Consider the following 17,314-nt stretch of genomic DNA (forward strand, 5'->3'; position numbering starts at 1 on the left):
CAATCAACCGCCCACTTAACCACTCAACCATCCACACAACCACTTACTCAATCAACCACCCACTCAACCATCCACACAACCACTCACTCATTCAACCACCCACTCAACCTCTCACTCAATCAACCACCCACTCAATCAATCAACCATCCATTCATCCACTCACTCAATGAACCACCCACTTAACCATCCATTCAACCACTCACTCACTCATTCAACCACCCACACAACCACTCACTCAGTCAACCACCCACTCAACCTCTCAATCAATCAATCAACCACCCACTCATCCACTCACTCAATCAACCAACCACTCAACCACTCACTCACTCATTCAACCACCCACTGAACCACTCAACCATCCACTCAACCACTCACTCATTCAACAACCCACTCAACCTCTCACTCAATCAACTACCCACTCAACCACTCACTCAATCAATAAACAACCCACTCATCCACTCACTCAATCAACCACCCTCTTAACCATCCACTCAACCACTCACTCACTCACTCATTCAACCACCCACTCAACCTCTCACTCAATCAATCAACCACCCACTAATCCACTCAATCAATCAACCACCCACTCATCCACTCACTCAGTCAACCACCCACTCAACCAGTCAACCATCCACACAACCACTCACTCAGTCAACCACCCACTCAACCACTCACTCATTCAATCAACCACCCATGCAACCACTCACTCAATCAACCACCCACTTAACCACTCAACCAACCACTTACTCAGTCAACCACACACTCAACCACACACTCATTCAATCAACCACCCTCTCAACCACTCACTCAATCAACCAACCACTTAACCACTCACTCAATCAACCACCCACTTAACCATCCACTCAACCACTCAACCATCCACTCAACCACTCACTCAGTCAACCACCCACTCAACCACTCACTCAACCATCCATCCACACACTCACTTCTGGTGCTATACATTTATCTTGCTGTACTGTCTCTTGTCTTTGAAACAAGGAAACAACAGCAGAGGGCCAGAAACATTCCACAGTTCCTGAACTCCTGATTATGTTTGCAAGATGGTGGCCTGCAGACACCATTCCAGTTTCCAGTTGAGTTTGGCTATTTATTGTCAGCTGCTTACTGTGTTGTGTGTCAATCTAATTGGAACTGTTTTTGCTCATTAAACTGAATCTCAAATGACAACACTTCTAGGAAAATCAGACATTTTATACATTTGAACAAAAGCAATTAAAGAAGCAAGATTCAATTTATTTGCTTGATGATTTCATTTGCTGCCTATTCATAAGTGAATGAAATCATGATTTGGAACAGAAGGACACGCAATAGAAGTATTTATTCTTGGAAGTGTTATCAGGGTCACTCAGTGAGATGGCTTTAGAGTCGTGCTCATCCATTGCTCCAGTCCCATGTGCGAAACAAGTTAAACTATTTCTTTTGTACATGGATTATTAAGAAAACATTCCAAGTTTAATGGTGATAACAATCAGTAATCAGTTTCATCAATTCTACTGATGTCGCTTTGATCCATGTCTCTCAAGCCTATAATGACACAGTCAAAGACAATGAGGCCTTTGGAGTACAAATTAACATGTTCCTAATTACGATAATTGGTGTGAATTTTCATATCCTCGTAGTGGAGATTGGCATGTAAGTACCCATGTCAGAATCACTAACAAGCTTGTTCTCATTTCAATCCCATTCACAGAGGCGCATCGTTTCTCGACATACGCAAAGATTTGTATAAAAACTAAGGGGATAACAAGGAAACTTCTCGTGCATTAACTGGCTACTAAATAGCCATTTTTGCCTGCAATTCCGCCACTCGGGTGATTTACTTGACGAGAGCAGCGCACCATATGTTGAGCTAACTAGAAGCATGAGAAAATTGGCTGTAATTAAAGAGGAAGCTATACATGGACGCCTTGTTAGCCGCACTATTGGGAAATTGATAGAAAGCCTTTTATTTAGACAGGGGTCTAATTAGTGTGAAAAGTTTCGAGGAATTTCTGCAAAGCTTCTGGCCAAAGTGCCAAATTAGCCATGGTTGTCAGCCGATCTGTAAAATTTTTAAGATTAGAATCAGAGGTTTGAGAGGTAAACTGGGAGAGGCGAGAGATATTTCGGATGAAATGTTGACTTCAAAAGATTCTTATTCCCCTTGGCAAGGATAGGCTGAACGGCAATTATGACGTGACTTTTTGGCCAAGCTAGGAAATAATTGGTGCTTATACTATTATATTCAGTGAAGACATCATTAAGAAAAGGCAGTTTAGGAGCTAGTTGGCTCTATGCGTCTTTAACAAGTGGCTTGTCATGTTGAGAAGACTTGTGAGGCACTTGCCATTGATTCTGGTGACGATGGACATAATGGGGGAAGTCTTGTGGTTAGAAATATGTCACTTCTGTCATTGTTAACATAATAAATGTTAGAACTTGTTGAAACCAATGACTCCAGCAGAAAGAATATATTTGGAGGTTTCAAGGTATCACAATATCTCCATCACCTCTGCAAGGTATGTTTTGTAACTGAACTTAGGAAACATGAGGAAGTTACTTTCAAGTGAGTGTTATGTGTTAAGATCTAGATGACTTGTAATTTGAAAGCTTCAATCAATGAACAGGCAGATTGTTATATGTATAACAGATAATAAAAAGTTTGGTGTTTCCACTCTCGCTCTATCCCTCTCTCTCCCTCCACCTTACCCCTCCCCTTCTCCCCTCGCTTTCCTCCATCCTTCCACTCACCCTACTCCTCTTCCCTTCTCCTTCCTCTTTATCTCTTCTCTTCCTCTCTCCCTCCCTCCTTCCTTCCACTCACCCTACTCCTCTTCCCTTCTTCCTCTTTATCTCTTCTCTTCCTCCATCCCTCCCTCTGTCCTTCCACTCACCCTACTCCTCTTCCCTTCTCCTTCCTCTTTATCTCTTCTCTTCCTCTCTCCCTCCTTCCTTCCACTCACCCTACTCCTCTTCTCTTCTCCTTCCTCTTTATCTCTTTTCTTCCTCTCTCCCTCCCTCCTTCCTTCCACTCACCCTACTCCTCTTCTCCTTCCTCTTTATCTCTTCTCTTCCTCTCCCTCCCTCTGTCCTTCCTCTCTCCCTCCCTCTGTCCTTCCTCTCTCCCTCCCTCCTTCCTTCCACTCACCCTACTCCTCTTCCCTTCTCCTTCCTCTTTATCTCTTCTCTTCCTCTCTCCCTCCCTCTGTCCTTCCTCTCTCCCTCCCTCTGTCCTTCCACTCACCCTACTCCTCTTCCCTTCTCCTTCCTCTTTATCTCTTCTCTTCATCTCTCCCTCCCTCCTTCCTTCCACTCACCCTACTCCTCTTCCCTTCTCCTTCCTCTTTATCTCTTCTCTTCCTCTCTCCCTCCCTCCATCCTTCCACTCACCCTACTCCTCTTCCCTTCTCCTTCCTCTTTATCTCTTCTCTTCCTCTCTCCCTCTGTCCTTCCTCTCTCCCTCCCTCTGTCCTTCCTCTCTCCCTTCCTCCTTCCTTCCACTCACCCTACTCCTCTTCCCTTCTCCTTCCTCTTTATCTCTTCTCTTCCTCTCTCCCTCCCTCTGTCCTTCCTCTCTCCCTCCCTCTGTCCTTCCACTCACCCTACTCCTTTTCTCTTCTCCTTCCTCTTTATCTCTTCTCTTCCTCTCTCCCTCCCTCCCTCTGTCCTTCCTCTCTCCCTCCCTCCTTCCTTCCACTCACCCTACTCCTCTTCCCTTCTCCTTCCTCTTTATCTCTTCTCTTCCTCTCTCCCTCCCTCTGTCCTTCCTCTCTCCCTCCCTCTGTCCTTCCACTCACCCTACTCCTCTTCCCTTCTCCTTCCTCTTTATCTCTTCTCTTCCTCTCTCCCTTCCTCCCGCCATCCTTCCACTCACCCTACTCCTTTTCTCTTCTCCTTCCTCTTTATCTCTTCTCTTCCTCTCTCCCTCCCTCCCTCTGTCCTTCCTCTCTCCCTCCCTCCTTCCTTCCACTCACCCTACTCCTCTTCCCTTCTCCTTCCTCTTTATCTCTTCTCTTCCTCTCTCCCTCCCTCTGTCCTTCCTCTCTCCCTCCCTCTGTCCTTCCACTCACCCTACTCCTCTTCCCTTCTCCTTCCTCTTTATCTCTTCTCCTCCTCTCTCCCTTCTCCTTCCTTCCACTCACCCTACTCCTCTTCCCTTCTCCTTCCTCTTTATCTCTTCTCTTCCTCTCTCCCTCCCTCTGTCCTTCCTCTCTCCCTCCCTCTGTCCTTCCACTCACCCTACTCCTCTTCCCTTCTCCTTCCTCTTTTTCTCTTCTCTTCCTCTCTCCCTTCTCCTTCCTTCCACTCACCCTCCCACCATCCTTCTCCCCTGCTCTCTCTCTCCACCCTTCACCCTTTTACTCCCACATCAAGCTGACACATTGTTATATGACTGGATTGTTATTATGAGTAGTATTAAACCATACTCAATAGGGGTGTGGGGTAGCCTAGTGGTTAAACCTCTTCACCCCGAAGACCCGGGTTCGATTCCCCACAAGGGTACAGTATGTGAAGCCCCTTCTGGTGTCCCCCGCTGTGATATTGCTGGAATATTGCTGAAGGCGGCATAAAACCATACTCACTCACACTACAGGAGGGGCCACAGGTGGATCAGTCGTCTAAGGCGCAGCAATTCGCTGTGCAGAGTTGCGTCCCTTGGGCATGCCAGAAACCTATGATCATGGGTTCGAATCCTGGTTCGCCCCGATTATGTTTCTAGGTTTGTCAGCACAATACCCGTGCTCGTGCGTTTCACAAAAGTGGTAAACGTCTGAGACCTGCATCACTTCGGGCTTTCCTCCCACATTAAGCTGACACGCTGCGATATAACTGGAATACTATTAAAAGCGGCGTTAAACCCAACCCACTCACTCATTGTAGGTAAATGAAAGAAACAATGGGAAGAGTGGACTTTTGGAATGACTGGAGCTACTGGAGGGTTGTAAGTTGAAGTTGAAGTAGATTGTTGAGGGGGTTGTCTCCTCTCTGTGGTGGCTCAATGTGGTTAGGGGGACAGTAATTGGCAAGGGGAGCCCTCCAACACTGACCTACAATGGTCATAGACTGCCTTGAGACTTCATTAGCTGATTAAGGCCATTAATGGTATGTTTAATCAACTGTGGAGTCGGACAATCTAATTATGTCCAGTGGTCTGCTTTCACCAAGGACATCACCACGACTTGCAATTGTTGACATGTCAACATATTGTCCGCAACCCACCAACTTTGTTGCAGGTAAATGATTGAACGTTTCTTGTTTGAGTTATGTTTCCACTTATGATGTAGTATTCTACACTGTAAATATGTCAGTTTGTAGGTGAGACTTTGGTTTTAATAAAATATGAATTTATTGTAAAATAATTTATACAACAGATAATGAGATAGCTATTCGAGATACCGTGTCGACACTTGGTACAAGAATATTTATTGTATGTTCCTTCAGATTGGAGTTTGTTCGTCACGCCGAGGAACCGGGTTCGATTCCCTGCAAGGGTACAAAGTCTGAAGCCTATTTCTCATGTCCCCACATTGCTGGAATATTGCTAAAAGTGGCATAAAACCCAATCTTCCCAAGGCAAGGGAGTTAAGTGACTGTAAAAGTCCAGTTTCCACCCTTGCTGAACTAGGCTGGAATTTCCAGGCTCAGTCGTAGCACCACAAGTGGCTATTACAAGTTATGTCCCTTCTATGACCCTTCTATTCACATCTATACACATCCTTTGCAAATCCTGCATTTGACCAAAATCTGCACTTTGAAATCCATGTTGTTTACGAATCCGATGTGGAATTCGTTACGTGATTTTGATTTGACTACGCATAGACTCAGTAGTCCAGCTAAAATATAATTCCAGCCTAATTAGGCAAGGGTGGAAACTGGACTTTTAGAGTAAGTTAACTCCCTTGCCTAGGGAAGATGCTTAAAACCATACTTACTCCTCTAGATGGTCATAGGTACTAGGTCATATGATATTTTAATACCTACGAGAGCAAACATATGTCATATGTGCCCTAGGGTCTTATCACGGCACGAGACAACAGTGTACTGTTTCCGTAATCCAGGGTGCTTTGTTGACGTCATTCGAATCTTATTGTGACGTGAGGTTGGAATGACGTCACACGAGAAACAACATCATAGCTGAAGATTGTTGACGTCATTCGAAAAATTGTGGTTCCATTGCTGTTGCAACTTGCTGTCCTTATAGGTAAACACTAAAGTTGGTCTCTGTATGTAGACATCTTCTTCAGTAATAAATAGAACATTATATTCGTGTTCATGTCATACTATGTTTACGACACTCGTGCCTAAATTCTGGTATTATAGAGACACTTGTGTTGTAAACATAATATGAAATGAACACTCATGTAATATCCTCTATATAATACAAAGAAGTAGAGGATGCAACTGAAATGGTAGCCAAATACCTATTGCCATGTAGAAGCTACAAAACATGTCATTAGATATCTGATTTTGGTTTCTGTATTTCAATATTTGTTTTGTCATAAAATTAAAAAATGATACATATTATAAAAATGGCTATTTTATATATAAAAAAAGTCTATAGTTAGGGGCAGTTTTCCTTGTCAAATAATCGGTGTGCTATTACAATAAGTAAAATGAACTCTGTACCCTTACTTTAGGAAGAGTATATTAGTTAATCGTCACTCAGTGGAGATATAGGGTTTATGTGACTGGTAAATAGCTGTTCTACTGATGACTTTTAACACTCACTCACTCACTCATTCACTCATTCACTCACTCACTCACTCACTCACTCACTCACTCACCGATGACTTTAACATAACACTCACTCACTCACTCACCCAAACTCACTCACCCAAACTCACTCACTCACTCACTCACTCACTCACTCACTCACTCACTCACTCACTCACTAGCTCATCTTTGAATAACTAAATAAAACAATATTACAATAATATTTTTTCTTTAGAATTCTAAAAGTTAAATACTGCTTACAAAATGTGATCTTTTTTTAAAATTTATTTCAATGGTACGTTTCTTTCCTTGTATTTCCCAAATCCAGAACAAATCTGAAACACAGCATGACCAGTTACATGCAGACACTAGCAACACTTAACGTTTCTTGTCTTGACCCTGTCACGACTCGGGATGTATTCTCATAACACAATTAAGACATTACTGAAAATGCACAAATAATAACCACTAATATTAACCTTCCATATCAACCTTCTATATCAGTTTTACATCCCAAGAAACGGCAAGTTTGATAAATCACACAACTACTTTCATTGATGATAATTAATGACATAAATCTCCTCCAAAGCAAGCAGTGTTGAACATCGTGGGCCAATATTAATGTTGTTGCTCCACAAAAGCATTCCAATCCGTGCTGCCATTTTTCACCAAGGTAATGGTCCCTTACGCATGTAAATAGCCTCAGTTTAACTCACCAATCAAGCGAAAGTTAAATGTTGTTTCAGCAGAGAATATCTTCCACATGACCGCTTCCAGTTTATCTGTGTCATCAGGTGGTAAATGGAGCTTGCGATGTTAATCCAGCATGCCATACTTGTGTCACTTTGATGCAATTTACTGCTTAATATTGCCAGGAATTCTTTCACAAGCAGATTTACACCAGCCTGCCCATTTCCTTTTGGTCGAAAAATGTTTGTCCCACTCGGCAATGTTTGTTAAAGTTAACTAACTTTGTAACTTTAGTATACTATGGATTTTCGCAAATTGGCATATGATTTATTGTTTCATGCCTCTTGTATTATGACACTTAAAATGTTAGCTCTGATTTTGTGTTTTGATAAGACCATACAAGACTTGTCTAATCGGCAAACACAAAATGGGCCTCCGATTACCGGACATACCCTATTTTGAGATGCCAAACTTAACAGTTTTGTTGGTGTTTTATGAAATAAATGGCAAAAAAACAGTTCCTAGTAATACAGCTACATTTTTCTTTTCACATGCAAATACACAGTTATAAAGTACTTAGCCAACAGACCTGATCTGAGGCTAGTGAAATGGCAACCCATTTTTTTAACGCTCAATTTTCCTGAAATAGGGTTTGAAGGTCCTGTGCTGTAAAATGGCTGTCATAACAGTTTAGTAAAGTAATGTTTCGTGTTGTGTTTGGTTTTATTTCGCTCATGTTGAGGCAAGTTTCCTGTGATTGTCCACAAACAGATTTGCATTCTCGACTTTTCCAGGACTGCTTCATGGAATGCATTGAAATCTCATTTTTTATTTTTTGTCCCTGACCATCATGTGGTGTATTTTTGTTCAAATTTATGTTTAAATTGGTTTTTTTCAAATGGAAAAATAATGTTTGGAGAGAATCTCTACACTAACATCTAGTCTCTGAAATGAAAATATTTTACAGAAAAAAACTTAGATTATCTGAACAAAATATAATCAAAAGAAGCCCAGAGACTCTCTTCATTTTCAGTATTCTAGACTTGCCAACTTTGCCAGACTTGCATGGGCTATGTAGAATTTATTTGTTTCAGGGTCTATGTGACAGACTATAGACAATCTGCAAAACCAAAGAATCAAAATGGTTGATACATTACATGCATGATCCCACATCAGATTTTGATTTTCTATGTTACTTTATAAGCCTGTTACAGAACTCTACACCCATTAAGATGCGGGTTAGAATAGGCCTTCAGCAACCCATTCTTGCTGTAAAAGGCAAAGTCCTATGTTTGTCATAAGAGGTGACTACAGGATTGGGTGGTAAGGCTCGCTGACTTGGCTGATGCGTGTCATCATATCCCAAATGTGTAGATTGATGCTCATGATGTCAATCACTGGATTGATTGTCTGGTACAGACTTGATTATTTACAGACCGCAGTCATATAGCTGGAATATTGCTGACCACGGCATTAAACAACAAACAACAACAATACAGAACTATACTTTTAGATATGGATTGTTTAACTACTGTAACTTGACTGTAACATAGGTCATGTGGCTTTGAGCCGTCTAGTCTGACAAGTGGTTCTGATACTTCCTTGTCGATCGGCATGTTTATATCTATGAGTAATTAAGAATGTTTTTATAAATGGAGAAACATAAAAATGAAATGTTTCAAAGTATTGATTCACACGACGATATATGCATGATAATTGGCAATAATATTTGTACATTCCATCTATCAAACACTTAAATTCAGTAAAATGCAGTAGGAAATCTGTTTATTTCAAGGATTTATCTCTAAATTCTAAAGGGTGGTGGGGTAGTCTCGTGGTTGAAGCGTTTGCTTGTCATGCTTAAGACCTTTGTTTGATTACTCACAAGGGTACTTTTCTGGTGCCCGCCATCGTGATATTGCTAGAATATTTAAAAAAGCAGCGTAAAACCATACTCACTCTAAATTCTAAAACCTAACTGCTGGCTGCTCATAGCAACACATGACATCATCCCTTGTTTGATGATGTCACTTACAGTGACATCATTGTTTATGCAGAGTGGATATATGTGTTTGTGTGTGGTGATATCAATTTAGCATCACTGACCAGTAGTGGGGGAATTATTTCACTTATAGATGTGGCTATATCCCTGTCAATAATGTAAGAATTGGATTACTGTTATAAAGTCAAGACATTCTTGGAGGAGGATACAGAAGTTTGTATGAATTCCCAAATTGGATGTAAATATTTTCCAATATAGCTTATATATATAGCTTATCAGGATTAAGAGTAAACAGAAATATTATTCTTTTGCAAAATGTGACTTTTATTATGTTATTTAGACATGAAATGCAAAATTTATCGGCAAATATAAAATTGGTGTTTCAATCGGGTGAAATAACCCTTTTTGCCTGAACTACTTTCAGTCTGCCTGATTGAGACATCTTGCAAGATCAATGAGAAAATAGATAGTAAATAAAATACTTTAAGGAGATTCTCAACTTGGACAAATGGGCACTTTTTTCTCAGGTTTGTCATCACTATACCCATGTTCACGTTATCTCAGTGGTGAACATGTACCACCATCTTTACTTTGCTTCTAAGATAGGATGTAGAGATTATTAGCTGAGTTCCATATTATAAATATCATATGTTAGGAGGGGGCACGGGTGGCCCAGTCGTCCAAGGCGCCGCATTTCGCTGTGCAGAGTTGCGTCCCTTAGGCACGCCAGAAACCTATGATTGTGGGTTCGAATCCCGATTCGCCTCGCTTATGTTTCTAGGTTTGTCAGCACCATACCCGTGCTCGTGCATGGGTTTCACCGTAGTGGTAAACGTCTTAGATCTGCATCACTTCAGGCTTTCCTCCCACATTAAGCTGACACGCCGTGATATAACTGGAATACTGTTAAAAGCGGCATTAAACCTAACTCACTCACTCACTCACTCACTCATATGTTAGGAATAAAAATTGTATTATGCTTGCCTTCGCCAATCATGATACATATTATTTATTACTGATATATGATATTTCCACACGAGGGAAATAATGTCTTTATCATTTAGTCTAAGTATTATGATAATCAATATTTCAGATGTTATTTCACCAGCGCATGATCATAGTGAATGTAATTTCAAAGCTTCTTGGACCTTGTATTTTTTTCAGTTGGTTTATGAAACCGAAAGTAAACTGTAATGAAAATAAAAATAAAACGTCTTTTGACAATGTTTTGTGTGGACGACTCTGTTTTACAATCAGTTGAAATGAAACCACCCACCAGATTTTATTGCTGCTACTGATAAGAAACGGTGAATATTATGTATGAAATCTAATCCAACCATATATCAGTTATCTCTCCGTATCTGGAAGTTGAAAATGTTTCATTTATTTTTTCAACCTCTTAAGTGAATGTTAGGACCCAAAAAAATTAAACCAACCAATAAATAATCAAAGGCCTTTCACCAGGGTTGGTATGGGACATGAAGTCATGGAAAAGTCATCCAATTTTAGTTTGAGTTTCCCAGGACTGGAGTAGTTTTGGACAATGGAAAATTAATCGTGGGTCTGGTTGGGGGTGGGGGTGGGGGGTATTTTAATACCATTAATTTTTGGGGGTGATATATCAGTGCCAGGAAATATACAAAACTCAACCATCTGCCATTTTCCATGTTATTCTGAGTTGACACTTCCCAGAGTTTATTTTGTTGTGAGTTTTATTGATATCAGAGTATGGGTAACTGGCATAATACCCTGGTAAAACATGGAAACGTCATGGAAATTTGTCAGGCTAATAGTGAATGGACATATGGAAGGTTTGTCAGTTCATTCTAACATACAACTGACAGATGCCATTTCTGTAATTGGATATTTGGACTGATTCACTTTGATAATTATATGAAGTTGTTTGGTGTAGAAAAGCCTACACAGTATATTTGTTTAGGTTTTGTTGCCATGACAATATGTTTCAAATGAATGTCTCATTGCCAATGAAGGGTTGTTTCATGAATAATGAATTGGTATGATTCATGTTTCATTAATTTTCTTAAACAATATGCAGGAGGATGAACTTTGGAAATGTTGTTGTCACTGTCAATTTAAAGTTTAAAAAAATGGAAATTTAAAGAAAAACATGAGTATTTTGAGGAGGTTCTATTTACTTTTGAAGCGACCAAAGAACAAAATAATAAAAGGCCTAATCAAAACTATTTTTCTCTCATGAATAATCAACATGATAAATATGAAAAGCCAGATTTTTACGGCTGGCAACAGGTTTTCTGCCAGATGTTTAAAATGAAATAACAATGTAATTTATATTCAAGTAAAGAGACTTCTTGACACTGTGGGGACCCCCAGAGTGTCATGTTCTTTAGATCACACGATAAACTCGTAAATATCAGTGCATGTTTTCCAAGAACGAAAAACTGACATGTATATCACAAAGACTGATGTTTTTCTAAAAGTAGAAACCTGCATGTGAGTGCATGTGTGGTTGATATGGGTCGTATTCAACACCCAGGATGATGTCAGGGATACAGGCATTATCTCCGAGCCACATAACTGTCACAGCAGGTCCTACCAAAGTGAAATACAAACTCGTAACTCCAAACTTCCTTGATACCAATCAATGAAATATTGAAAATATAATGTATCTGAGGGAGACATCGTGCATCATCAAGTTTATTTTTGACTTCCGAGGGCAGATAGAATCAAATTAAAATGTGTTTGCCGCCATGGACTTTGCAGGATAGAGGCGTCAAGGGTGGGTTTTGATCTGGGAAGCAGACGGAGATAGTATCGTCTTATTTGATGCTTATTTAAGAGTGGATGAGGCTGACACATTCAATAAGGATACAGCAGTCAAATTTGTGTTGGTTTTGCATGTCATTTCTGTGCAGGGATCAGGAAAATAGATCATGGTCATATCTGAACAAGAGACAGTGGGTAAACTAAATGTTTGCTTAAGAAGGAAGCCTTGGCAGACTGTGAGGAAATTATTTTATTTGTAGACGAAATTGCTTCATTAGGATCCGGTCATCATTCATAAATCAGTGAGGCTCACATTATTAGGTGATTGCCAAGTTTTTATTGTTATTTCAATATTTGTGAAACTGAAGCTAGCTAGGTGTGTGACGAGACATCGGTAACGGGCTAGAATATGGCGTGGAGGAAGATATAATTGGCGGAAGTGTTAAGGAACTGGTTTTGTTAGCATTACACACAACTCTCAACGGAATTCAACAAAGATGTTTGTGATTATTATAGACAGCAGATTTTGTTTGCTTTTGTGAGCGCAGCCTTCAATTTGCTGTTAGTCTTCTTCAAGTTTCCGGTGGAGAAGGTTCGTACATGCTTATTTTATTTATAATGCTTATATGACTTTGGTTGCCATGGGAACAGGTAGCTTTAAAAAAATGTTATTTATCACGCTGGTAATTGTTGATTATGGAAATGCTGTTATATGTTAAGGTCATATGACATGTGTTTAAAACAAGTCATGACACATTGAGATTTTCACACTGTCTCTGTATCTTAGTGGAAAAGAAGGGATAAGTTATTTGAACAATATTTCAATAAATTATGATTACATCTTAGGATCATCAGGTATGAAATTATTACATGAATACATTCATGGATGTAAAAGAAATATTAAAGAGTGTTGGTGTATTAAGTTATGTAATTTTAAGGCTACTGCTGTTTTTCCTGTGACAATTCTTTGGTTGAATTGGTAATCTCCTTGTTAATTTCCCCAGACAGTATTCTGTGATTAAATAAAGCAAAATGTTTCATTTTTATAATCTAGTATATTGGCGTACACATTTTTAGAGTTGCTTTTGTAATAATAAATATTCCATTTTGATTTAATTCACTTGGAGAAAATGTATTGGGAAAAGGTCATCAACATCCATCTTGGATGTTATATAGAATTTTTAAGGATGCAAATTACAAACTGTTACCATTTTTTGCCATAATACTTAATATCATAAGGGAGTTACCATATGATTTTCAGGAGGTGGGGGCCTGTATTTTGGTTTGAGACCACCTCTTATCTTTTTAATGTTTAGGAGATCAGTTATTTTTTTAGACACAAACAGATGCTGAATTACTTGCTTTTTAAATTAACTGTATTATTTGGACACTTAAATATAGTCTACAAGAAAAGGGCACATTATTTCCCTTCTTAAATGTGAGGCATTTGTAAAAAGAATTCAGTAAAACAGGGACTTGATTATTTATTTTTTTAAATACCGGCCCCGATTGAAAATCAAATGGTTGTTTCCTAATGCGGAGTTTGTCATGATGCAGGTGTCCTGTGGATTTGATACAAAGGATGAGGTAGAATAAGGCTCGGCATTATTTAGTAATTAAAGAAACATTTTAGATATTGTTATCAGATCTGTTCATATGAATGAAAACTGGACTCCATTTCAACAATTAAATGTTTTGTACATATAAGAACACTACATGTATCAGTAAGGAAAAAATTGGTCCAATAGGTTGATTTTTAGAGGTTTTGAGGAAACATTATCTAATATGTAAGCATGAACCTTTCACCCTAAATATTCCTAATCATATCTCCGATACATCTTATTTGTAGCATCTTTTCATCAGTTAGTTCTGGTTTCTACATGCAATGTTTATGATTTTAAGCCCATGCATGACTGTAAATTGTGCTCATGACTCAAAAACTATTCAGTGAGTTATGAAGCCTCCCAGCTTTCATAGGCTAGGTGAAACCCTGAGGTCATATTGTCAGCTCAATAAGTGAAATTGTGGCACAGTTGAAGCCTTTACCTGTACCTCCGTTGTCTAGTGGATAGAGGGCATGTACGCACGCACCCCTGCACGCACCCCCCCCACACACCCCCCGCACGCATCCCCCGCACGCACACTCTGCACGCACCCCCCGCATGCATGCTAATGGTTACAGGGGACACTAGGGTTACTGGGGACACTTGGGTTACTGGGGGACACTTGGGTTACTGGGGACACGAGGGTTACTGGGGACACGAGGGTTACTGGGGACACGAGGGTACTTGGGACACGAGGGTACTTGGGACACGAGGGTTACTTGGGACACGAGGGTTACTGGGGACACGAGGGTTACTGGGGACACAAGGGTTACTGGGGACACATGGGTTACTAGGGACACAAGGGTTACTGGGGACACGAGGGTTACTGGGGACACGAGGGTTACTGGGGACACGAGGGTTACTGGGGACATGAGGGTTACTGGGGACATGAGGGTTATTGGGGACAGTTGAAGAACCATCTCGTTTTTAACTTTATTGTTTCATTTTCATGTTTGTCACTTTCAGAGCTACTACTGCACAATAATTATTTATGTACAAATTCCTTCCAGCTATAACCTTTGGTAACATTAAAACACCTCATTGATTTGAAGATCACTGAATCTGTTGAGGATCATTCAAGTCATCTTGTATGGAGCACAGCTGGAGTAACCTGTTAGGTAGTCACCCATATCAGGGTTTCACCTAGGCTAACTTGGTCTTCTGAAATACAAGTAAATACAAGTAAATAATACCAACTAGGAATAAAAAATGTCCCTCGTGTTTATATAGTTATAATGTTATGGCTATTGGTTTGGTCAAATAAACTTGTATTTCGCTGATATAGTGATAACAAGACGTAGAGGAAAAATCTTTTGTGCCTCAATTTACGCCATTCCTTTGAATGCAATGTTAAAATACTAGGTTTCAAATAATAACTATCATGTGTAGTTCAATATATTTTGTTTGCTCACCAGTCGTCAGCAGAGTCTATGTTTCAAAATTCATCGTGTTGGAGTTGTATATATTATTTATAAATGAAGAATTTGTGTTCGAAAAAAAATGGCCATATTTCATTATTGGTTGTTTGTTTGATAGTAATTAATTAAGTCTTATTCATTTAGTTATATATTTCCAACTTTTGTAGGTTTTAGAACAGATGTTTAGGATTACCTTTCCAACTGTGCTGTTTAATCCCCTGACAATCTGTTCCAACAGATGTCATTCCACAGGGATGGTGACAGGCCTGTTGGATATATACATTAGAAAAAGACTGTCATGTCTATTTGAATTTCCTTGATCTTCTGACATATGCAAGGCAATTTAACAAGATTTATTGGGTTTTTTAATTATTGACAAATTTGCAGGTGGTACTGATGTCCTGAGAAAATCAATAAAGTCAGCTGGTTTGTAAAATAGATAGCTTTCACAGTGGGTTGTCATGTATGAATATTGATATTACTCAACTTGGAGTCTAGGTCTCAATCTGTTAGTAGGAGAGTGGGGGAAGGGGAGTGGGGGTAGGGGAGTGGGGGTAGGGGAGTGGGGGTCAGGGAGGATGGCGTCAGTGGCCCAGTGGTCTAAAATGCGCAAACTTGTTTTGCCAGGTGTTTTGCCCCCATATTTATCCTGATTTTAATCCTTGGTCAGTTGGAAACCAGATTTGTCCTGATTTTAATCCTTTGTCTGCTGCAGGGGTCCGGAAACTGTCATATGCACCGGACATGTCCGATTGGGAATCTCAAATGTATTGCTTACCGGACATTTAAATTTTTCTGTCCGGACATTTTAAAAAGTATTGTCCAGACATTCTTAAATTTTCACCGGACGTGATCAACAGTTAGGACTGAGCAGTTTCTGTCTGCAGTTGTAACACAATGAAGATTATCTACACTGACAATGATTGCTGTAAATACACCGTACCTACATGATAGTCCAATCGGTCAATCACTGTAATAGGCAATAAACTGAGTTGACACTGATTAATCGAGGATTAATTACTGAGAACATCTTGTTAATTTAAGTGAAAGGTTTTTACAACTGTACATAAATACCTTGCATCATCGATGTACCTCATTATCCTCACAATGCTACGATACGTAACCTCAGTCAAGAAGCGAAAGCGTGACGACAGCCAATCGACCGATGCAAATCAGTCGAGCGGATCTGCCAAACCCTCAAAGTCTGAATGATCTTTTTGTAAGTCGTGGCTAACAACTTTCACTTGGTTGACATACAATGAGGATTTGCAGATTTTATTGTTTTCAGTAGCTAGTCGTATATTGAATCTTGATTGACCGCCATTTTTCTTTCTGCGACGATCGATATCAAATTATTTTATGGTCAATAATACGTAACAACTTGTAATGTGTGTGTAAAAAGTTGTACTAAAATACGCTATTTGCAGGGGGCGTGGCCTAAATGCAAATGTCCGATTGGGATTTTAAATTTTCCGGACCCCTGGTCTGCTGGAAACCAGATTTGTCCTGATGTTAATCCTTGGTCTGTTGGAAACCAGATTTGTCCTGATTTGAATATTTGGTCTGTTGGAAACCAGATTTGTCCTGATTTTAATCCTTGGTCTGCTGGAAACCAGATTTGTCCTGATTTTAATCCTTGGTCTGCTGGAAACCAGATTTGTCCTGATTTTAATCCTTGGTCTGCTGGAAACCAGATTTGTCCTGATTTTAATATTTGATCTGTTGGAAACAAGATTTGTCAATCTTAACCCTTGGTCTGCTAGAAACCAGATTTGTCCTGATTTCAATGCTTGGTCTGTTGGAAACCAGATTTGTCCTGATTTTAATCCTTGGTCTGTTGGAAACCAGATTTGTCCTGATTTTAATATTTGGTCTGTTGGAAACAAGATTTGTCAATCTTAACCCTTGGTCTGCTGGAAACCAGATTTGTCCTGATTTTAATCCTTGGTCTGTTGGAAACCAGATTGATCCTGATTTTGATCCTTTGATTGAACCCCATTTCACCTCACCATAAGGACACCCTCATTTTCTCCTTCTGGGGACATGGGTGGCCGTGTGGTCCCAAAGATGTACTGGAAACCAATGACCATGGGTTCGAAGTCCTGGTTTATCCTGATTGTTTGTGGGTTTGTCAGCACCAT

At 39.9% G+C, this 17,314-nt stretch overlaps 2 protein-coding genes across 2 annotated transcripts; both read right to left on the bottom strand.

Moving 5' to 3' along the window:
* Nucleotides 1-3,418: 3,418 nt before the first annotated feature.
* On the bottom strand, nucleotides 3,419-3,862 carry LOC139461622 (octapeptide-repeat protein T2-like). The gene is made up of 2 exons (XM_071243088.1): nucleotides 3,798-3,862; nucleotides 3,419-3,686 (listed from the first exon to the last, which is right to left on the bottom strand). Exons 1-2 carry the CDS (start codon nucleotides 3,860-3,862, stop codon nucleotides 3,419-3,421), a joined length of 333 nt encoding a protein of 110 aa, XP_071099189.1.
* A 40-nt stretch (nucleotides 3,863-3,902) lies between these two features.
* LOC139461623 (octapeptide-repeat protein T2-like) lies at nucleotides 3,903-17,314 on the bottom strand. The gene is made up of 2 exons (XM_071243089.1): nucleotides 17,183-17,314; nucleotides 3,903-4,355 (listed from the first exon to the last, which is right to left on the bottom strand). Exons 1-2 carry the CDS (start codon nucleotides 17,312-17,314, stop codon nucleotides 3,903-3,905), a joined length of 585 nt encoding a protein of 194 aa, XP_071099190.1.

This window comes from Haliotis cracherodii, unplaced genomic scaffold (assembly GCF_022045235.1).
Source record: "Haliotis cracherodii isolate W230 unplaced genomic scaffold, xgHalCrac1.p SCAF_15, whole genome shotgun sequence".
NCBI lineage: Eukaryota > Metazoa > Mollusca > Gastropoda > Lepetellida > Haliotidae > Haliotis > Haliotis cracherodii.